This window comes from Neolamprologus brichardi, chromosome 8 (genome assembly GCF_056152115.1).
Source record: "Neolamprologus brichardi isolate AB-2024 chromosome 8, ASM5615211v1, whole genome shotgun sequence".
Classification (NCBI taxonomy): domain Eukaryota; kingdom Metazoa; phylum Chordata; class Actinopteri; order Cichliformes; family Cichlidae; genus Neolamprologus; species Neolamprologus brichardi.
In genome coordinates, this window is record NC_142111.1 from 4,487,901 (window position 1) to 4,512,622 (window position 24,722).

General features: G+C 39.7%; 1 protein-coding gene across 1 annotated transcript; it reads left to right on the plus strand.

Annotated features, from left to right (window-relative positions):
* The first annotated feature begins 306 nt into the window (after positions 1 to 306).
* Positions 307 to 24,461, plus strand: lmf1 (lipase maturation factor 1). Its single transcript, XM_006796982.3, has 11 exons — positions 307 to 522; positions 1,135 to 1,444; positions 2,484 to 2,494; positions 5,840 to 5,988; positions 14,022 to 14,087; positions 17,556 to 17,723; positions 18,338 to 18,518; positions 19,356 to 19,509; positions 19,654 to 19,837; positions 20,291 to 20,403; positions 22,745 to 24,461. Exons 1-11 carry the CDS (start codon positions 312 to 314, stop codon positions 22,929 to 22,931), a joined length of 1,734 nt encoding a protein of 577 aa, XP_006797045.2. The 5' UTR covers positions 307 to 311; the 3' UTR covers positions 22,932 to 24,461.
* The last annotated feature ends 261 nt before the right edge of the window (positions 24,462 to 24,722 follow it).

Here is a 24,722-nt window from a genome sequence, read left to right on the forward strand (position 1 = left end):
CAGCGTCTGAAGAGGGGAAAATGCCTCTTGAATAGCTTCAGGTACAAGAACCCCTCAATCGTGGTTCATAGATTTTTCTTTAAATTTGTCATCTTAGGCAACTGGGAGATTCAGAACATTTGTACTACGGAAGATCCGTTTACTTCCAATAAATTAAATTTAAATTGGTTTCGAAAAAAAATATACATACAAACCGTATAATATCATTAAATTTAAACTGTAATAATAATAATAATAATAATAATAATAATAATAATAATAATAACATACTTCCGCGTCTGTTCTGTCACGTGACCGTGACATCCTTAAACATGGCGGCAAGCGGTGAACGTGCAGAGATCTCTGTGAGGAAAAGACGTGTTGGCAGTACGAGAACAGAGACAGACTCCGCTGTTAGCGGTGGAGAAGATGGAAAACACTCCAGCAGCGACGCAGAGAAAGAGAAGCCGCTTCTGTCCTTACAGCCCGGGACTTACTGGCTCACTCGCATCGTTCTGCTGCGCTCCGTCGCCTTTATTTACTGTATGTTGAAACTTACGGTCTGCAGTCAGTTAGTGTGTGTGTGTGTCTGTGGTAGTTTAGCTGTAGGGGTTTACTTTTTTTATCATTAGCATGACAGTCACAGTTTAGTGCCACGGTATCTTAACGCATGCGCACTTTACTGTAAATAAAACTTGCAATTAGTGAATGTACCTACACGTGTGTTTGGCTGTTTTTTTTAACTACTGTTATTAATGCTCTGTTAGTTTCTGATAACCATTCATTTGAAACACAGGGTCAAGGAAAATATACTAATCCCATGAATGTGAACGTCAGATAGAAAGCACTTGGAAACAGCAAAGAAAAAAGCGCCTGTGTGAATGAGTGAATGAGGCAAGTTGTGTAAAGTGCTTTGAGTCAAGAAAAGCGCTATAAGAACCAGTCCATTTACCATATATTCTGATTTTACTGGTGCTTCTTGCAAAGAGCTGAGCTTACAACCACCACCACCAGCGTTTTACTCACATCATAAATAAGCCCCCACCTGAATAGCTCCTGTCAGGACAGCTGTTCCTCGTGGAGAAGTTTACTCTTTAATTTGAGAAAAATAAACTAATTGCATCTGTCTCACAAACTCTTTCATTTGTTTTTTAGTTGTGGCCTTCAGTGTTGCTTACAACCAGAACAAGCAGCTGATTGGTGAACATGGCTTGATGCCCTGTAAGAGCTACCTCAGAAGTGTCAAGCGCTATGTTGGGGGGAAGATCGGAATGGCCGCCATGGCGTACACCCCCTCCGTTCTCTGGTTCTTTGACTGGAGCGACATGGACGCCAACCTGGACGGCATCGCCCTGTTGGGGATGGCGCTGTCAGGGTTTGTCCTGGTGATGGGAATGGCCAACATGGTGATCATGCTCACACTGTGGGTGCTATACCACTCCCTGGTCAACGTGGGACAGCTGTGGTAAGTGTTGGTTAAATCATACACTCTCAATAAAACTGGATTAAAAATGTTTTAATGTAGAGCACCTAATCTTGAAGATTGATCAGATAACTTTTTACAGCCAGATTTGTAGAAATCTTCAAAAATTTTTATAGAAGATCATAAGTTGTAGCCAAATTTAGTGAGTAGAGAAGCCCTGATTGGAAAGTTCTGGGTTGATATTAATGTTTGAAACATTAGATTTTGAAAAACCATTAATTTACTGCTCAGATTGTAAAATAAGTTTTGCATTCCTGCTACAGTGCTTTTAATGTGAAATTAACAGGAAGTGTTGTTAGAAAAATAAAATATAATATATCACTGGGAGCAGAAATTGAGTAGTCAAACGTGGCTACGTAGAGGGCTGTGCAAAAGTATCAAGCCGACTCATTTCTTTACATTTTGATTCAGAATTGTCATTTTTAAGTGATTTCAAACCATATTTCTCCAGGCTTTTCAAAGGACTCTAAGTATTTTTTTAAGTCCTATCAATCATTTAAGTATAATAAAACACCTAACTTGCATTTTTAAACATATAACTGTGTTTGTGTGAGTGACTCAGAAAGAATATGTAGGTTCAGGCGACTTTTACGATGGAATATTTTCTTGCATATTAGTCACTACAATATTTCAAGTAAATTCATTATTAAGTGTATGTTATTGTTATTGCATAGCAAACACTTCAGTTATGATTGGGTGTTTCCGTGTTTAAAAAGATACGATTATGTGAACTATTAATGTTGTAGGTTCTAATTTGAAGCGCTCATCCCCGCGCTTATATTAGCATAAAGCATACATGCATTTTAAAAACATTCCCTATAAGATGATCCCACAGTGATGGTTACCATAGTCAGCTGTCAACGTCTCTACTAGACAGCAACTGCATGTTTCATTTCTTGCATAAGTTGTGACTTATTTTTCCACGAAGCATTTTGGCTGCCCAGCGTGTTTGATCTCTCCTGACACCAAACAGTCTATCAGAGTTTCGCAGCATTAACCTGCTTCCTTTTTCTCTTTCCAGGTACTCCTTTGGTAAGTGAACTTCCACGGAAGCTTCCTTTGTTTCGCCTCCAAAAAGAAGTGGATTTGAAGGAAAGCATTAATGTGAGACAGGTGTCTGTGTCGTTTATATTTTCATAAAAGGTGAAACTGATTTTGTGAGATGTTTTAAACCTGTGTTGGGCAACACTTTTTAGAAAAATCGAGTTACAGGTCACAATTTGAAGAGTTGGATTTAAATAGTGCTAAAGATCATCAGTGTTTGATCCTTGTTCTTAAAAAAGAAACAAAATTTTGTGTGTATTTTTATTATTGTTATTTAGAGTAAAAGTGTAGTTCATGCTGCTGTAGTTCTGCTTTTTATTAATGTGTTTTTGGTTGAGTGGTTGTTCTTTGGTAACGGGAGGGCCTGATTGAGTCCTTATGTTTGTATTTTGCACATGTTCCTTAAACCAGAAGCATATCTATACTGACTGCGAAAAAATCAACTACTTTGTTTGCAGCTTAGAGTGAAAACATAGTATATTGTTTTTTTAATGGGGTGAACCCAATAAACTGTCATGGCTATGATGGTAAAGATGGTGGCGGGGGAAGTATAAACATGAGGTTGCATGTAAAGTTTCGGCCCAGATAAGTGGTGAGGTCAGTGGCAGCTCCGTGATTGCCTAATGACACTTTGTAGTCAGAGACGCCAGGCCTGTGTCTGTGGTTGGGCTGTGGCTTCTATTACCCCGAAAAAGAAAATTCCTTTTCTCTCATTCTGCTGCAACTTGGACTCATCATCACACTCTGAAAGTCTGCAGATGAAGGTCCACTGTTCCCATATTAGTGCACTTAGCACTAATATTGGGTTGTTTATAGACATTTATAGACTATAACATTAGAATTTATTTATTTTTTAGGTGATTCCAATTTAAATATTTGTTTTTCTTCAGTGCTTGAAACAATTCCAATCCTAATGAGCATATGCAAACCTAAAAATGTAACGTTATATTTGCTAAACATAAGCACTATCATTGTGAGCATATTATACTGACACTGCCATTTAGCTTCCAGTAAAATGTCAAAGTATCTCTGGGAAAAAAGCTATTAGGTAGCCCGTAATAAGTGTCTTTGACCAGTCTGCTGGCGACCCATGTCGAAATACGAAATAGTTGGTTTCATTTTAGCAACATGACTTTTGCAAACTGAAATATTTTACACTTCAAATGATGCCTCATGCAGTCCTGAAATAAGGATTTAACCCCCGGTTGAATTCACAGTTTTAAACACAAAGAAATGAGCAGCTTAGGTCAGTGGTTGGTTTATTTCTGTAGTGAAAGACAAATTATCTACAAAACAATCAAGAATGAATCATTCTGCCACAGTTAGAAATTAATGGGAATATCAGAGAGGGAAATAACCGGAACTCAAATTGACTGCTTGGTAGAGTAGCCGTTGTCAAGCAGAGATTTTTGCTGACCTCGTCGAAATCCTCAAGGGTTTTAGGTTGTGGTTTGGAGTAAGGCTGCCACGATTAGTCGACTAGTCACGATTACGTCGACTATCAAAATCGTCAACGACTGATTTAATAGTTGACGTGTCGTTTGAAGCCTTGTCACAAAAGACGCAGGAATAAGTAGTTGGATTTAAGAGTGTAATAACGGACTGAAACAGAAGATGGCAGCACTGCATGTACAAGGATGCCAGCTGCCGTTAAACCCTGAAGAAGAAGAAGCTGTGTCCCAGAAGCAGCACCTTATTATTTTTTCTGGGTCACAAAATAAACGTTTAGCATATTTTTAGGCGAGAATGTAGCTGTGTAAACCTCAAATATCTGCTCAGTTTTTCAAGACACCACATATTTTCAAAAGCGCTCCAACGGAGACGTCTGTTACCCACTAGCTCGATAGCTAGCCGGGAGCAAGGTTCACTAGAACCCGTGAGAACACCGGACTCCTGGCAAATCGTCTTCAAACCCACCTCCGTCTTTCGCTACTCAGGTTAAATATATATATAAGTCACTGAGATAACTTAAAAATGATATTGTTTGGCTTTTTTTAGTATTTTATTTGTTCCTGAGTAAATCGGTTTGGCTGAGATTATTACACAGCTGAATAAATGTCAAGCAGACAACTGATTATCAGAAGTGTGAGATGCTCGAGAATATACTCCGGTGTCCTGTTATATTTTAGATAGCAAGGAGTTTATTAAACTGAAACAATCTGCAAATTTCATTAAAATTTAATAAACTATCATCTTGTCTTTATTTTTAGTTAGCACATACCTTAAACACTTAAAGCTGTAAGCTAATGATAGTTATATAAGTGCAATAAGCTGTAAGCTGTATGTCCAATGGATGCATGATCTGATTAGTCGACTAATCGCAAAAATAATCTGTGACTAGTCGACTATCAAAATAATCTGTGACTAGTCGACTATCAAAATAATCGTTTGTGGCAGCCCTAGTTTGGAGATACAAAACTTCACAGCTTTCTCTCTCATCTTTAGCGGGTGTCATCTTGAGCTTTTGACTTTGAAGTATGTTTTGGATCATTGTTTTGTGGGAAGGCCCACCCACGATGCATTTTCAGTGTCCTGGCTGAGTGAAGGACATTCTTATCCAAGACTTTTCCATTTTTTTTTCCTCAATGTGATGCAGGGATTTTATAATATTGGCAGAAAAAGACCCCCAAAACATAATGTTTCCACTGCCATGTTTGAGAGTGATTTTAGGGTGGGAGTCAAAAATTATTTTCCCACAAAGTACAGGAAGTGGATTGATGACTGCTCGTTTCTTTGAGTGCTCAAAATTATGAAGTCAGCAGTAAATCAAATACTTATTTCTCTTACTGTACATGCATGACAGTCCTGTTATAAGCTTTTTCACATATGTATGGCAGATAGGCAAAAGATCCACACACTTAGCCATTAAATAGGTTTGCAGTGACCGCGTGGAGGTTCACATAAAGCTGTGTTTTTGTTTCCCATCACTACTGATATTCACCCTGTTATGGCAATAAGTTGGGGTCACAATACATTAATCGGCTGGAAAATGTTACTCCCTATTTTGGCAAAATTTAGAGTTCCTCTTCAACTTTGACAAAGATGTGCTTCTTCAGTTATATCCTGACTTTGACTCCCAGAAACACAGTTAATGTGGCTTTATCAAGTACATTACCAGACAAACGTGTGCCGTTCCTCTCATACTTATTGATATTGTTCCAAATCAGAAATTTGACGTCATGTTGTTTTCTTGGGGCGTGTATGTGTTACTTTGTTGACCTGAAGTGTAATGTTCCTGCACCATTAAAGCAGTATTAGCTCTTCTGTGCTATAACACACTGAGCCTGTGTTAAGTAAAGCAGGTCATCGATGATCTTCTGATTGTTTGTGCAGGTTGGGAGAGTCAGCTGCTGGAGACGGGCTTCCTGGCTATTTTCTTGTGTCCGGTGTGGACTCTGTCCCAGGTTCCCCACCGGTGCCCCCCGTCTCTCATCTGTATCTGGACCTTCAGATGGCTCATTGTTCGCATCATGCTGGGGGCTGTGAGTATAGCAGTTTATAAATACACAGAAGTCTGCAAATTTATAGATCATTTATTGCATGCCGTTAAAACAAGAATACGACTGCTTTGACTGTAAATTTTAGGAAGTAATTTCAAACAAATTCACAATAACTGAAAGATAAATGAGAAAGCTTACTTTTGTCTTCCATTTGTGTGCATATATCTTCTTCCAGTGGCTGTTAAAGTTTCTAAATTAAAAGCCTGACATAAACGCATCTCAGTCATGTGAAGAAATGAAACCGTTTCTGAGCAGCGTGAATGTTTGTCATCGGATTTTAGACTGTAGCTTTTGGGTTTTTGCTGTTGAGCTCTGCCAGCAGCCGGTGATGCCAAAACAAATATATGGTCGACTAAAACAATCTGTCTCTTTGTTTGACAGTTTCCATGGTGAATTTTAGATCTCTGTCTGTGTTTTATCTGTCAATCATTGTGTTTTCCACAGATTCAGTGGCATTTTTTCAGTTAAGACCACAAGGCGAGCTGAAACTCAGGAAGCCCCCAACTCAGCGCTTCACTGTAAAAGGCTCTCGTAGCGTATTTCATTCTCTGATGTACAACGTCAGAATGAATGTTGAGAGTTTTGTTGCTAAGGGCCACCGTTATTTGAAAGCACCTCAGTTATGCTACAAAACGGTGACCGCATAAGCAAAATGAAAGTACTGTTATTTTTCAGAAGGCATAAGCAAACTTTAATCTTTTAAGAAAAGATTGAGAAAGTTTTTTTTGTCCTGCTCTTTGTGCCACCAAGATACACGTATCTTAACAACTGACTACTGACCAAACAAACTACTATAATAATAAATAAATATTTCATTTATAGGCTGACATTTAGGCATTCAGGTAAAATTTCCTGACAAGTATTAGATATGCAGATATTCAAAACACTTAGAGGAAATGTGATGATGATGATGTCTGGGGCTTAAATTTGTTCACTTTGTTGTTTATTGACTAAATACCTCCAAAATTGTGACTAAAAACTGAGTTTATATTATTTTTGTGTGCAAAAAAAAGAGAACCGCTATTACTAGTGGAATTATTTAGATTTTTATCATTATAAAATTTATAAATTTAATCTCAAGTACTTATGACGAGTTGTTCTGCTGCAGTGTGCTGCAGCAGAACAACAGCAGTTTTGATAAGATGCATCAGCTCTGCTTGCTTTCCTCAGTTAAATGAAACCAGCTGCTGCACGTTATTGTTCAGAGTACACAGTGTTAAGAGTATAGATTTATAACAATGGATGATGTTCTGGGCTTTAGCTTTACAAAATATTAGATGAAATTACTGTTGGACCTGATTATTATCTAGTCAACTGATCACCGTCTGTCTAATTGGATTAGCTGATTAGATTTTGTTTATAATTTATTTTGTAATGTTGTTAAGAATGTCAGAACTTTAAGGTTAAGGTCCAAATAGCATTCACATGCTCCTTTTGTCAGAAAATCAAATCCAGATGATAAACAGTAAACAAAGGAACCACACTGACTGTATATTGTCTTACTCTGAAGCTCTGCTGCACATTTTCTACTATGGTTATGAGATGAACTTTCCTATATTTTAATTTTTCATGGGAGACGTCCATCACGGGTTTGATGACCTTATAGTGGGAGAGCTTATAATGGTCCAAACTGTTCTTTGGAGGTCTGCTTAAACATTACAAAGACTCAGTAACTTTTCAGCAGTGTTAATTGCAGTGCTGTTCCTCCCACAGTGTTTGATCCACCCTGGCTGTATCTATTTATCCATCTGAAATTACTGTGGTTCAATGCTGTTCTTTGACTCTATTTGTGAGGATGACAAAGGTTAGCACGTACTTTTAAGGTCCCTGAAAATATAGGAGATGGGTTGCGTATGAGCCCATCATTTTTTATTTATTAATTTTTTTTAAGCAATGAAATGTCCTACAATGTCCTACAAGTCATTTTTTCCCAATAATAATTTCATACCACATGCTATTGCTGTAGCATCTAATATTTTTAATATATTAAAAAGGAAAGAATCGGACTATAAATGCATTAACCATATATTATTAATTGGGATGGGCTAATAAGATAACAGTTTAAATGTCATTTTCCGCTTGTCAGCCTTTACCTACCATTGAAATAAGTACATAAAAATCATTTTAACATCCTTGATAAAGATTTATACCCTGCTCTATTTAAACAAGGTTTACCTTAAGCATACAAATCCAATTTAAAAGTATAAATAAAGGCCTTTGTCTTCTTGCTTAACGTTGTTATATAAACCAGATTTTCCCTGCTAATCTTGATTAGAACCATCTCCACTGTACCTTCTGAAGTAAGTAATTACCTCATTAAAACAAGGGGAACTTCCAGCACACTTGCACACACAGAAATGCCCCAGCAGTTTATAAAAATATCACATGACCGTATTTTATGGTAAACAACAGTGTTGACATTAAAATGTTTCAAAAATGTTGTTGTAATTATTACACTTTTCCCCCTATTTGTTTCCTAATTAGCGTAGCTTAATATATTTAATACATCTTGCACATTGAGGTGGCGTGTTAAGCTGCTCGGATGCATTTTAATTTGTGCCCTAGCAGCTTGTGTGCAGCAGCACTGTGAGGTTAATCAGGCAGAAAGCTACAAAATGTGAAGCTAATTAGATTTCAGAAGATCGAGTTGGCTCATTAACTACGAAGCTCTGTAAATACTCTAAATATAAAGCGTTTTCACAAAAGGGGATAAAAGCCTCATTTTAAATTGTGATTGATGTTCAGCCTTACAGACCTTTAGTCCCTTCTATATCTTAAAGGTAAATTAGATAAGTGACCCTAAATGAAGAGGCAGCACGGTGGCACGGTGGTTAGCACTGTTGCCGCACAGCAAGAAGGTCCTGAGTTCAATTCCACCATCAGGCCGGGGTCTTTCTGTGTGGAGTTTGCATGTTCTCCCCGTGTTTGCGTGGGTTCCCTCCGGGTACTCCGGCTTCCTCCCACCGTCCAAAGACATGCAGCTTGTGGGGATAGGTTAATTGGATAATCCAAATTGCCACTAGGTGTGAATGTGAGTGCGAATGGTTGTCTGTCCCTGTGTGTTGGCCCTGCGACAGACTGGCGACCTGTCCAGGGTGTACCCCGCCTCTCGCCCTATGACAGCTGGGATAGGCTCCAGCGCCCCCCGCGACCCTGAAAAGGAGAAGCGGAAGCGAATGGATGGATGGATGGATGGACCCTAAATTAAGTCTCAGTGTTGTAAGATGTGATGCTTTTTTAGTACAGCGTTGGGTAGATACACTTTTGAGTATAAGCATGGTATGCTTAATTGATCAAGCTTATTTATGAGGACTAAATTTCTCATGTTACCAAGAATATTGACAACAAAGTCAAGTCATTGATAATAGATCCTTCATCTCAGCTTGCTAGCTGTTTCCTGATGGTTTAGTTGTAACTTTAAATTAAAATTGGTCTTGAAATGGCCTTCTAAGTTTGTTCATAGTGGAGTTTGATCATACTAATCACTGAGGGTATAAAAACAGCCCCCCCTCCGCCCCCCCAGTAAATTCCTGAGAGTTTAAAAGCGCCTCTTAATAGATGAAGGCAGTAAAAATACTGGTGTTGATAATTTTTTTTGTCAGAGAATCAATAAATTATTAAGTTCTACTGTTGCGTATAGTGATTGTAAATGCGTTGTATTATACATTTTTTGCTTGATCAAACATTTCCATTAAACACTGCAGCTGTAGGAAATATTTTGCTAGGTGTGGTTTGTGGCTTAAATTGGCTTTATAGAGTTAACGGTGTGTAACGTGAGCTGAAATCACATTTAGACTTCGGTTCTTGTGTTGCTGACACGTTGATTCGTCCAGACTGTTGTGCACATCTGGTCGACTGGGATGGAAAGACCCTTATTGCCTGTTATAATAAATAGATGTGGGTAACAATGAGTTCAAGGTGTACAAGAGAAGCTGCTCATGATTCCTGGCTGAATGACATTTTGGCTGTAACTGAAGATATGTTTAAGTAGAAGTCCAAATTATTAATACTGAAAGACTGATGTGGATTAAGGCTTTCATACAGTCCAGCTATGAGTCAAATGTAAGTCAGACCTAACTTAAGTGTGAATGAGAGCAGCAAGAATGAGCCAAAAGCAATATTGAGATTGTAAAAACCCCCCAAAAAGTTGAAAGATGCTAAAGAGCTGCTTGGTGCTAATAGGAATTGCACTGTAAGATAGTAATTCTCTGTTTATTCAATAACTGCTAGCGTCAGGTTTCTGACAGCAGTCATTGTATTCATTGCCAGCAAAACAATATTGATTATAGCAGCTTTAACTCTCTGAGTTCTGAATCATCATAGGTGATAACCCTAACTTTGTATCACAGAGGAAGGCAAACGTGTTTTCTGGGGACAAATGCCAACAGTTTTTGATTTTTCTTTGTTCCCTGAATTATAAGACTTGGGAGAACAATTCAATTAAAAAAAAAAAAAAAAAAGAACAACTTTGCAAAAAAATTAAGGAAAGTTGTATCTGGTTGACAATGTTTTTGCAGCAATGTTTCTTGGCTATAAATCTTATACTCCTGTATCTACATATTTTCCCTTTAAATGGAGCCACATTTGTGGGTTGCAACCATGATAAGTTTCTCTGTCAGTGCCAAAAAGCTTATTCGGTTATTGAATCTTGTTTTGAGCTTCTGGTACCCCAGGTGCAGCTAATCGGGTGCCTGACTGGCAGCTTGTGGACCCTGCTACAGGGGTTAGTTGGCGTCTGCTCCAATGATGCCTTGTTTACCAGGATGCCACGTTTGATTGATCTGGAGAGGTCATAGGGCAACTTCAGGTTGGTGTTCCACAAAACAGTTGGAAAATAATTAGTATAATAATAAGTTCTAGTACCATCTCCAAATTGAAGTCAAGTTCTATATAACAGGGGATGTCAGAGGCGGCCTTTATTCTTCTGGTGGTCTTGTCTCCCAAAGAGACCTGTCAGCACTTAGGAACCGTAGGCAGTGTTCTACAAATTTATAGTCAAACTTTGAAGGAAGATACGGCCGACGACTCTGCCCAAACAATCCAGAAGAGATCACACACAGTCCATCTCTGCTCTCACAGTCCTGCCAGGAGGCCTTCCCTGCACCATCAGGCCCATTTGTGCTTGTGTCGACAACACGTGCACTGGAACATGTCTGCAGTCCTGACCTCAACCCCACTGAACACTTGTGGGATCACCTTGGGTGTGCTGTTCATGCCAGAGTGACCAACACAACAGCACTGATCTCAAATGCTGGCTGAACAGTTGGATGGCATCCCAGAGCAGTGTGTGACCAAGGTAGTGACTGGCAGTGACTGAGTGGAGGTGTCAGGCTGTTGTGGCTGTGTATGGTTCTTCCACATTCTACTTGTTAAACTGACAGTATGTCTTCTTTCTTCAGACTTCAATCATCCTAAAAATGACACCAAACAAGAGTCAATAGGAGAATAAGCTGTTTGCCATTGGCAGGGAAGATCTGAACAACCCACATACTCGGCTCTCCTGCTCAATGCACAGATGCATTTTTCTTACAGGGGCACCATTTCCAATGGTATACGATTTATTGCTAAAAAGCATAGTTACAACAAAGTAATAATTGATAAAGCACAAATGTCCTTAGTTTTTGTGCTAAGTTTAGATATTATGATTGCCTAGGGTCTGGGTTAGAGTTTGGATTACATGCTTGGGCTTTCAGTCAAGGATGCCTTAAACCTCCTAGAGTTAAGCCTTTAAGCTCGTGACAATCAATGGACTGAAAATGTTTGATGATTCATTACCATTGTGTCATTGGCATATGTTGATGATATTACTATTTACTTTTGATAAGTGGCTTCCTGTTTGACTTCCAAGAAAGGCCTTCTTAGATTAACAGTATGTTTTCATTCATGTTGGAAAACAAACAAAGCAATGTAACACCAGTACTGCTGTGGCATTAACACCACAGTTCCTCTTCTCTTCTGTTTTTATAGTCAGATTTTCATTGTTTGAATCCAATGGATACATTTGTATCCAATTTTCTTTCTTAATAAAATTTTGAGCGGATCGTAGTTGTGAAAGGTTTAATCTCTCTGGTGTTCATTGCTGAGTTTACAGGTTCATATCCTTTCCCTAAGGCCTCTTGATACTGAAGAGAGATCTGTTTATGTCAGAGGTTTGTATGTTGGGTAGTAATTGATGACCTTTCAGAATCTCATGACTGAATTGAATTATCAACAACATCTTTGGCTTCATCACCTCAACAGCCAGCAGCCAAGTTTGTAATCAGAAAGAAATGTCCTGGTTTTTGTAAATCTGGTTAGAGAGGTTAGCAGGCGATTTATTCCAAATTCCACGTCGACCACATGACAGGCCGATGTGTCAATATTGACACTTGGGTCCTGGATAGTGTCCTGTTTGCTTAATTCAGTTGGTGGAAAACAAGCCCTGACATTGCATTTCTCTGCATTTTGGGCTTAGTTTGAATCATTTTTTTGTTTTTTCTTATTTTATTAAGGGAAAATCCTCAGTGAGGGACTATGGTTAACCTTTTATTACAGTCATAATCTGCATCATCAATTTAGAAATACCATGGACTTCTAACAACAGACTTGTGATTCAGTAGCATGACAATTTCTTTTGGCCAAAAACACTCCTAGAGCTCCATAGGCTTTTTTTCCCCCCCTGTATTCGTCACCATACTTATTTTTTAGCACGGACTCTGTTTATAACTGAATCTTCTGAGGGCTTCTTCCCAATTTGAGGCATTAGCACAACAGGGCTGCACAACTGTGAGCTGCTATTGAGGTAGAGAAGGTCAGAAAAGCTAATGATGTTTTCAGACAACAAGCAAATTAGATTTGTTGTGTCAGATTTGATCTTTGGTGGTGGATCACCACTTTGTATTGTGTCTCTTGTTGTGCTTAAAGTGTGTCAGCCACTGAGGGGCTTAAGTATCTTGTCACTTCCTAGATATGGCTACATGTTATCCTGTTTGTTAGAGTGTAGCATGTTAATGAATTTCTTCTCCATAAAGCATTTGGTTTATTTAGGCTCTGAACATACACCGGATGAGTATGATTTTAGTGATGCCTTAAATTTTCCACTGTAAGATTCATATTTTTGGTCTTTTGATTGAGATTTTAAAGCATTAGTGTTATCATGGTGCCCTGATAATAGACTTAAAGATTGGTATAACTGCAGTGAATGTCTTCGTTTTGAAGCCTCAGCTTTATTTATTGCTGTCGCCATTGTGGATGTTTGGAACCAAATTACTATATTTACAACCCCAATTGTAACACGTGAATAGAAAACAGAATGCAATGATTTGCAAGTCTCAGAAACCCAAATTTAATTTCCAGTGGAACATTAAGGAAATAGTCATTTTGAATTTAATGGCAGCAGCAAGTTAAACTTGGCGTTTAGGTCAAAGGCTGAGCCAATGCCCAGTTTTACAGAGCCACTCGCATGTTTTATACACATTACATATATATGAATACGTAAATTTAATGTTATTTATTATAACTCTCCAGCATGTCCAGAAAATTGGTATACTGTGTAATTACTTTAATTTAATCAATAAATCCAATCAAAGGTTTTTAAACTCAGAGAGGAGAAGAAAAGTCACTCGTGTTTTCATCTCAACAAAATCAAGTTTACAGTTATTATTGGATTATATGTAATGCAAAAACAGTGACAGTTGTTGACAATAGTTTAGGTTGCAAGTGTTTTCTCTTTCCTCCCCATTCATTGGCTCGTTTCCTTCCTTTTTTTAAATGTGCAGAGGCAACAGTACACAGGCTGGATTGAGTTGTGAATTGTAATAAAAACAATCCTGTTGTATGTATACTGAGGTCATGATTGATGGAAGAAACGGCGTTATTATTGACTGGTTCATGTTGAACCATTTCCTTTTGAGACAGATTTTTAGTTGTCATGTGCTGACATCCATTAAGTCCAGCTAAACACAGAAGTGCTTGCTGCTGTGAAGTTTGAAGTGTACTGAGGTTGATAGCACAAGTTTTATGTTTTGTCTTTTCAGGGTCTTATAAAAATCAGAGGAGACAAATGCTGGAGAGACCTCACCTGCATGGACTATCACTATGAGGTGCGTATGTTGCATTTAATGTACTCCCTGCATTTCCAGCTTGCTGGTTCTCAGTGTTCTGTTGTGTTAAATGCACAGTGCAGCCTCAAGGCCCTTTGACATTTGACACGGCGTGCGCTGCACTCACCCTAACTACAGTGAAGGACCCAAAAATTGCAGCTGCTCTACGTGTACTACATGCACCTGCTTCTTGTCACTTCCAAACATTCTGACTTTATATCCTCTAGAGAGTTTGTGACGTATTATGTTCAAATGTTTAATAAAAAAAATTATCTCTTTTTCATAGAGAGATAAGTGAAGAGTGTGTCGTTTACACAAGACATCTTTGCCCCCGAGGTCCTCAGAGCCATTGGAAAGGCTTTGGAAGTCCCTATATATGCATATGAATGTTTTCCTTCATCGTGTGGTTGAACTTAGCGCAGCATGCTTCGTTTCTATTGGCTGTGTGAAGGGCACAGCAGAATGCGCGCAAACAAAAGACACGAATGGGTTTCAAAGGGCCTTCAATCCTCACAGGTTGGGCCAGGAGCTGTTCACACTTGTTTCCTTCACACTAGAACCCCTTGGTGGTTCTAGGAAGTTTGTTAAACATGTTCTGTGCAGAACGCAGATTAAAATCCCACGTTTGCTTGCGTTCTGAGTACAGTGCAGGAGCCGCTGCAGTAACGACCTCCTACAACCAAAGATTTCACCTAAGCTATCATATTACAAGTGTCCAGCAAAACCAGAGTCGCTTTTAAATTTCCCAAAGGCCCGTTTTCTTCAGCAGTCTGAACGTCTCAGTCTGATTGATATATAAAAACAGTGAACCTCGGCTTCGTCTCCTGGATGATGACAAAGCTGCAACAAACTCACAACAGGCTAACCACAGCAGGGCAGCACATTACAGAAACCGCTGTTGTGGGATTCAATAAATCAAACTCTTACACTGAGTGTGAGGTTGTGCAAATCCAGTGTTTGTTTTTCCCTCGGTGGGACACTCGACCGCTCTAACCAGCACTGCTCGATGTTAGTGGGCCACAGAGGGAGGAGGACCTTCTTCTGTCTTCTGTAATTAACATAGACAGGAATATTCTGGCTCCTATGAGACTGGATACATCAAGAATACTTCATAGATATTCACCCAGCCAAATATACAATAGGAATGGAGGTTAGGTTGTAACACACAGGCTTCCATGGAGTTGATAGCTGGTGATGTGTAGGATTATAATGTGGAAGTATAAAGCGCTTACATCTTTATCCTTTCTAATTATGGCTTTTCTTTCCTTCTTTCTTTGACTCTTCCTTATAAAATGTTCCTAGATTTTCCCACAGTCTTAGCATTCATTGCCATACAGGGCAACAGAGTTCGTGAGGCCAAATATTGTCCACTGTACAAATTTCACAATTTCATGTGTATCGAAAATGTTGAACTGTCTTAACCTCAACTAAATTGATCAAATGTCCTGTACATTGAAAAAACAACATCAGTTAATTCTCCCCATGTTCTTACAGTGTATGAAATAATTATACTGTCTGTTCATGTCATGTGATTACCATGACATCATCTTCCTTTTGATACCTTCATTTAAACTTGTACAATGTAAAAATAGTTAAAGTTGAACTGATCTGTTGGTTAAAGTGTTGCTTTTCAGTGTGCTCAGTAGTAGTAGGGGCACACAGCTGTTACAGCTAGAACAATGAGAGCCAGATGTTGACCAATTTGAGCATTCGAAGGTAGATGATGTTTAAAATCTCTGAACTGTTAAATTCAAAGTGAAGTTCTGCTTTGCTAAGTTCAGTACACACAAACGATAAACACGAGCTTTAATCAGCTCCAGGTTTAATTAGTCTGGTGTGACCAGTAGCTTATTTTAAACTGAGGCTAGCATTAGCTCCACTGACAGTAGCCACTGTGATGCTAGCTGTTGGTTTTGGAGCGCTTATACTGAAGCTTCAGTCTGACTGCTTTGGTTGTCACCGATATCTGGCTGAAAGGGTCCCCCTAACCCCAGCTGCATGGATTATAAAGAGCTTTTTTTTTTTAAAAAAAAATTGTGATGAAGGGTGAAAACAACTTTTATAATGACTGTGAGTGTATAGGGATTAATCTGCCTCTAGTAATGACTGGTGGTAGCACTTGCTGATTTGTTAGTTCAGGTAAGTGATGAAGTCAAACATCTCACATCCAATTGGTTCGTATACAGCACGCTGCTGAAACTGCTTCAGCCTGCTCACACTTTCATTTCAGCTGCAAGCTCCTTTGCAGCCCACTTGACATGACTTGATGTCATTGAAGTCTGGTCTCTTCTGCGATGGCGGTTGTGCTGCTGCTCTCTCATCAGGTTTTGAAACATATCTATATAAACTATACCAATTAGAAATGACCCCGAGTGGAGATGGCAGTCTTATTTTAACTGTAATGATGCATGACAGCGCTGGTTCAGTTCTCAGAGCTTGTGACTGTGTAGCTGCATGTAGCTTTGTTTGTAGCCTCAGCTACTGTGGTCACTGTATCTTGCTTGAATTATTAAATAAACTATAGATGCCTGCGGAGGCAATTCTTTAGCTACATGACAGTTATTTAAGGTTAGTGTACCAGAAAATGAGTTTATACCTGACAAATCATCCTACAATGTGGAGCTTATTCCACGCTGGGTCACTTTCCCTGACCTGGTCCAATTTCAACAGTTAGCAGCCTACGCCGTAATGTAGACACACACGCGCGCACACAGTACCGGAAGCCAGTGGTGCCAGGTGAACCTTATTAACCCCTCTGATACAGTGCTCCCTTTCAGATGAGCAGAGGAGCTGCAGATCTCCTCCTGTCCTGAGTCTCGGGGGGCTGTGTAGCTGTGTTTCAGCATAGTTGCTGTTTTGTTTGCCTCTGTATGTTTGTTGTAATAATGCTGGTTTCCAAGTCCTGTGGGGTTGTTTGGCTGTCTGAGGTCGCAGGCCCCTTGCCCTTGGTCTTCCAGGGGTGTTTCAGTAAGCTGCAAGTTTAATAACCCCAATTTTCTGCAACATAGAAACAATAAAGGTTTGGGTTAGGATGCCAACTGTCTTGTTTTCATTTTTCCTACGCCTATTCCTGTGCTATATTTATTTTTCACTCCCTGTAGCAGTTTGCATATTCAGCTTTTACATAGCAACCAGCTCATGCACGCATAATTTACCAGTCTGTATGAATCCTCTGGGTTTTTTTTGGGGGGTGCATAGGTGTGGTTGCTGTTATTTAAATAGGTTTCCATCTTTATTTAGACATGGAAATGTTTCCCTCAAGGTGTGACATTATAAATTAATTTTCATCCCATCTCAGACAGTTATTGCCAAAGTAAATCCGAAAAACTTCCATCTTAAGCTGTAAGCAGACTGTGTTTGGAAAATGTTTGCAGATCAGAAAAACTTCAGGGAGGAATCCATTCATTAAAGATGAGATGTTACCGTGGCACTTGTCACTTTGACCTTGAGTTTTTTTTCTCTGTGCAGACCCAACCAGTTCCCAATCCCATGTCATACTACATTCACCGCTCTCCGTGGTGGTTCCATCGCTTTGAGACCTTGTCGAACCACTTTGTCGAACTCATCGTCCCGTTCTTCACTTTCCTCGGCAGGCGGATGTGTATGGTTAATGGAGCAATCCAGATCCTTTTCCAGGTAATTTACATTGTTCACAAGCCACAGAGAGCAACGAGAGCAAAGGCTGAATGATGATTGATGTTTATGGCAACTGAGATAACGATCTTAACGGTGGTGCCAAGGTAGTAATGATTAAGAGGGGAGAAGTCAAACAATAATGACATATAAATGCACCTACTGATGTGATGTTGTTGGCTCTGTTTTGGAAACACTGTTCCTGTTCAGTGTTTGCACACACACAGGTTTAACCAAGGTGGGCTGCTCAGATAGATTTTATGTCATTATTTTATTTTTCATTCCTTGAAAGTCCCCTTACTCTTTGAACTCTGAAAGTTAATGGCTTTAATGTTGGGATGTTTAATTGCATTTAGCTATGTTATCCATTATTGTACAGTTAAACTGAATCTGTGCCTCATGTGTAGCCTGTGGTAGGCTCTCTGGTAGCCCACACGAGGTGAACACGAAAAACAAACAGGATTTTGAGGTATTGGTGCTGCCCTTCATTTTGTTAGAGCTCATTGGGTCGTTCATTTCTTTAAAAAAAACAAACATGTTTTCCAGCTTTTTAAGTGGTGCTGCATCATCTCTCCTCACTGTGCCTTCTCTGTCTGTCCCATTATTTTGGGCTGCAGGTGGTTTTGATAGTGAGCGGGAACCTTAGCTTTCTGAACTGGCTCACCATCGTTCCCAGTTTGGCCTGCTTTGACGATGCATCGCTGGGCTTCTTGTTTCGCTCTGGGGCTGGAGCCAAGAAAGCAGTGCTGGAGATACAGAGTGAGGATGTAGCTGGACGCACCCCAGCACCTACCAAAGGTATGCACATCCCAAACTTTGCAAACGCAGGATGTTGTTGTCTACTTATGAATTTGAAATGTTGATGTTAAGCAGAACAGACTGATAAGGCTGTATAGCATCTGGTTGTGCTAGAGAAGGAATTATGGGAATAAAAAGGATTAGCACTTGGAGAGCTGAGTAGCTGGGAAAAGAATGACATCAAGTTTGTTGGAATTTAAAGTAACGCCACTTACATTTTTACAATACAGACTGCTGAAACTGTGGTAAAAGTGTGAGAGTGGCCCCACTCTAATTGGTCCCACTGGACCTATTAGTGTCTTTGCTTCACTGTAGCATAGTAAATATGAAATAACCTGGTACCTGGAGTGTGGGCCTATTCGAATCATTTGAGCAGAGCCAGAAAGTTGGTCCTGGTGAGAAATGATTTTGGGTACCCTGATGTGTTTAACATGTGTTGGGGCAGGCAGAAAGGTAGGAAGGAACTGATGCAGACTGAGCAAATGTTTGCCAGTACCAGCTACCCCGGCACACATCGTCCACACCTTCTTTACTAAGAAATTGTTTCACTGATCACAAACACATGCATACACGCCGGCTCACTCGTTAATGCCAACCTCCACTGCTCCAGGCCAGACACTAATAAATGTGTCACCTTGATTTAAGGTGCAGTTTTCCTCAGCTTCAGGTACAGGTTTGGGGTGAATACACGTCTTTTTGGCTAAACAGGAGCGACAGCATGCATGTGCAGTTTCATATTTAGCTGAAATGGAGCAGATGACAGAAAGCAGTGAGCTCTATCCAGTGACAGAACATTAAGATGCATTTAGAAGTTGTTTTTGTGTGCGTCTGTGTCAGGTATGTTGATTCGTCGGGTGGTTAACATATCTTTGGGCATTCTGATTGGCTGCCTGAGCATCCCTGTGGTGACGAACCTGCTGAGTTCCAGGCAGGTGATGAACACATCCTTTGACCCGCTGCGCATTGTCAACACGTACGGAGCCTTTGGCAGGTACAGCCAGAGGATCCGAGAGGAAACGCAGATATTAGCAGACATATTGCAAATTAAGATTTTTGCATACTAAAGAAATTAGTGAAATTTTAAAAGTGTGATCCTTTATTCGTTTTATTTAATGTTTCCTCTCCTTCTGGTCAGCATCACTAAGGAACGTACTGAGGTGATTTTCCAGGGCACTCTGAGCCCAGATCCCAAGGACCCTGAAGCATTGTGGGAGGAGTACCAGTTCATGTGCAAGCCGGGGGACGTGTACCGGCGGCCGTGCCTCCTCTCGCCGTACCACTATCGACTGGACTGGCTCATGTGGTTCGCTGCCTTCCAGGTAAAACCTCACTGCAGCATTTTTTTTATTTATAATCCTAATGTTGATAAAGAGTTTGAATGTATTAATATTATTGTTGCTATTATGGCTGTTTATATGTAAATGTAATCAATGTGGAAAAGCTTTAGTACCCCATTTCCAACACTGGGGGGCAGTGTTTCCACAATAGGGCTGCACGCTTGTTTTAAATCAAGCCAGAACTGTCGTGTTTGCCCTTCAGTCTTCATTTGTGTTTCTGTCTCCCTGTATCTGCTCATTATTTTCCTTTTTCTCTCTCACAAACACACATTAAATTCCCTTGCTTCCTCTTTCTCACTTATTTGATTCCCAGTGTGACTCGTTAAAATTCTCCTCTCTCTTGATTTCTGTCTCTTCCTCGTCCTCTCTTCTTTCCGTCTCCTTCTCCTGTGTTTATTTCATTTTCTAACACATTGTCTCCATCTGTTCGATCAGACCTACGAGCAGAGCGAGTGGGTGATCCACATAGCAGGACGCCTGCTGTCCAACGACAGCACAGTCCTCTCACTTCTCGACCACAACCCGTTCCAAGGCAGAGACCCGCCCAGGTAAACGCACACAGTCTACACCAGACTCACCAAAACACTCCCGTTAAGTTTAGGAAAGTCCTCAGAAAGCTACAGCTAAACTTAGACGCTGGTAAAAGAAAAGGGATAAGTCCAAAACCACACTCACTCACACAGCTGTGAGCCACCACAATGGCTCTGTGGAGCTGACTCCTGCTCCTCAGCTTAAGTGCTTCCACTGCTGATTGCTGAGTGGAGTCGCTTCAGTAGCGCTTCACAGGAAGAAGAGAGCAACTCACACGCACACAACCTTTAGAGATGTAACACAATCATCAAGGAAAAGTGTGTATTATGTGTACAATGTTCACCTGCACTGGTCTCTATCATGGCCAAACCATTTTTAGCCAGCAGTGGAAGGATAGGCCATCACATAACTAGCTAGTTGAGGTATGCTAAGTAACTAGCTAACCGGGCAGATCTTTTTCAGGCAGTGGAATCGTTTAATAACAAATACTACATTCTTCCTCAGTGTTTTAACGTGCATGAACACCAGCGGCACAACATGCTGGTATGACCATCATGGTCCAACCCATACTGTATATAAAAGATGGACAACACACACTTTGTCGTCACAGTGATTAGTTAAGTTCTGTTGTTGCAGCTGAAACTTTTTTCTGTCGTTCTTAAATCATTTGTAATGTTTTTTGGTAATTTGTGTTGTACAACAAGTTCTTTGGTCAGTGTCTGTTGTTTTTAAATGTGCTATATAAATAAACTGCACTACTTTCAATGTCACCATCTCGGTGTTTTAAAAGCAGATGTGAGGATTGACAGGAGGACTGCTCATTGACTTGTGATTGATAACACAGGTCTTCAAAAAAAGCTTTTTCAGCTGCATGGAATATTTTTGGTAAATTTTATCTTTGTTAGGGTGCTGAATTAGGGCTGTGCGATATAACCAAAATCTCATATCCTGATAAAAGGATTCTATCGTCCGGATAACGATATAAATCACAAAAATGTAACATTTTCTGTAAATTCTGTGAATCTCGGGCAGCTCGACTTGCGGGAAGTGTTTCCAGCTGCGCGTCGTGTACCTGGAGTCGAGTGTTTAAACCGATGCATGAAACGATAAATTTTTAGACATAAGTTGTAACGGCCGCCGTTTTCTTTGTGAGTATTTATTACACGGCGTGCTGCGGGGAAAAGCCTGTTCTAATGTTTGAGTCTAAGGTTTATTTTTTAGCACCTGACGGCTCTTTTTAAATTTTCAACCCTAAATAATCTGCTCTTTCACGTGATTCAGTTTATTTTGAAAAGTCTCAACAGGATCTTGAGCTTTATTGTGAAAGGTTTATGTGCAACATAAACAAGCGGACACGCGATGGTGTTACCGTCATTGTTGTTACCGTCATTGTTGTTAACCACAACGCATAAAAACAGGCGCTTGTCCATAGGTAGTGTGGTTATATAAAACATAAGAGAAAGAGAGAACTTTAAGAAATTAATATAGCCACTACAGTGACCATCAAAACGATGAAAAAATATTGCAGTAAACAGTTTATTTTGCGACACCACGAAACAAACGATAGCGTAAAATGCAACGATAGACGTTTTTATATCGTCATCCGATATATATCGTTATATCGAACAGCCCTATGCTGAATCCAAAAATGATCTCAATTTCCCTCCATCACATATGTTTTGCAGAAAAAAAAAAGTGAGTTTACCTTAAAAAAAGCGATGAAAAAAATCTATATTTCAGTATTGTTTTCTAAGATTCCTTACCTTTTTGCTCTGAGCAAAACAAACCTATTGGGACATGATCACCTGAGCTCCTCACCCACCAAACCCACCGTACCCTCCACTTCCTACTGACCCCCCTCAAATCCTTGCATTTTCTATTTGTTTTTCTCTCAGAAATATTAAATTAATGTAAGAAATCATTATTGGATATGGTTTTTTGACCTAAGTAGAGGATACCAGATTTTAGTTTAAAAAGGGAAATTTTACACTTAATTACACTAAAAACATGAGTTTTGCAAGAAAACCGGACGAGATGGAATTTTAAAAAATATTTTCCCAGTTTCAGTGAGTAAAAATCTATAAGAAACAACCAAAAAATCCTATGCAGTGTTTTGGTTGCAGACCTGTGTAATTCATTAGCCATAATGATGAGCAGCCACAACAGAAACAAGAATCAAGCTCAGGGAAACCGGCTTGCTGACGTCTATGTGAGGAAAATAAATAGAATATAGAAACAATGTCTTTCTGTGAGTCACTGTTGTTGGTAGACAAAGTATTATAAGCCCTGAAGAATGTACGCCGACGATAGAAGTCATTACTTCATGTGAACGCAGTTTTGGGCTCTTCTTCCCTGCAGGTGGGTTCGGGGAGAACATTTCAGGTACAAGTTCAGCCAGCCAGGCAGTGCCAGCGCAGCACAGGGCAAGTGGTGGCTGAGGAAACGCATCGGAGCTTACTTCCCTCCTGTGAACCTGGAAGGACTCAGGGGCTACTTCCAATCCAGGAACTGGCCCCATCCGCATCTACAGCAGAACAGAAAGTAAAGCCGTGAGCTCTGAAACTCGCTGTGAAGATGGGTGGGATTCGATTTCATGAAGAACTTTCTCATTGATATTGAGCATCCACACATTTATTCCCACATGATGTGAGGGTTTTTGTAAAGCTTTCAATTAAAGGTGGGAAGTCGCCCGCCTTTGTATATCTGAATGAGTGCAGTTTCTATATTAAAAGGGATCTACACATATGTAATGATCAGCTTTCCTGCTTCTTCTTGTGTGTTTGGTTCATGCAGAGTGATGTCCCATCATATTTGTGTCTGTTCCGACAGTCTTTTAGATAGTTTGGTCATTTGTGTCGCTAAGGACGTGCTCATATGAGATATTGGTATCTCCTTTCACTGTTATGCAGATGATTCACAGATCTACCTCCCACTGAAACGCAAATCTGTGAACCCTCTAAAGAGACTGTTTGATTGTCTGGAAGATGTTAAGACATGGATGGCTTTAAATTTTCTCCATCTAAATGTGACCATTACGACCTCGGCCCCTTAGAAAATTATAAAAAAACGTTTGCGAGGAATTTAGGTGTGATTTTTGATAGTAATTAAACATTCAATAAACAGATAAATAATGTGATCAAGACCAGCTTCTTTCACCTCCGCTTACTTGCAAAGGTGAAGCCATTTCTCTGCTTCAGAGACTTTGTGAAAGCAATCCATGCCTTTATTTCATCTCGCCTCGACTTCTGCAACAGCCTCTACTCTGTGTTACTTCGTCATCTATTGGCCGACTATAGCTGGTTCAAAATGCTGCAGCAAGCGGAAGAGAGAGCACATATCCCCTACACTCGTCTCGCTACACTGGCTGCCAATAAGTTTTCAAATTGATTTTAAGATCTTGACACTTGTTTTTAAAACATTGCATGGACTAGCTCCTGTATATCTTTCTGATCTTTTAAATTGGTATACTCCGGCAAGATCTTTGAGGTCTGCGGACCAAATGCTTCTGGTTGTCCCAGGTCTTGATTAAAACAGGAGATCGGGCTTTTGCTGTGACTGCTCCGAAACTGTGGAATAAACTGCCTTCACATATCAGGACCTGCAACACTGGATACTTTTAAAACTCGTTTAACCTCCTAGGACCTGGCGTCCACATCACATACTACATTTTTCTCTACAAGGGCCTGATATCCACTGACGAGGACATTATACTGCAACTGTTCTATCGAAATTTAAAGCGAATGTCCTCATGTGTGGATCTAATTTTTCTCAGAAACGAAAATCAGGTAAAAAAAAAAAAAAAAATCTGGTAATTCTTTATTTTTAAATTCATCCGGTCCCAATCAGCCCAAATATCAAAGAGAAATTTAAAATGCATGCCATGAAAGAGTTCGGGTCTCAGGAGGTTAAAGACCCATTTTTACTCTTTGGCTTTTAATTCTGTATGAGTCTGTCATTATTTTATTCTTATTATTTTTTTATCTTTTACTTTCCTTTTTAATTTGATCTGATTATTTTATTGTACAGGTCAACAGTTGTTGTTTTTAAAAGTGCTGTATAAATAAATTGACTTGATGGTTGCGTTGTACCAACCATGACTGCAAACCCTCCACTGTGTATTCAAACTGTGCTGAAGGGTCCAGGAGCAAGTAAGCATCACTTTCACAGTTAGCAATCACACTACTTGCTTATATTGCTCAATCCAGCTGATCTGTACACAGCAGTTACTATGAAATAAGCAAGAATACTTCCACTGGGTACAGTTCACCAGATCATGTGAGTCGGCTTTTAGTAGCTTGGCAACAGTTAAAAACAGTATCGGCTAAAACTGAACTTG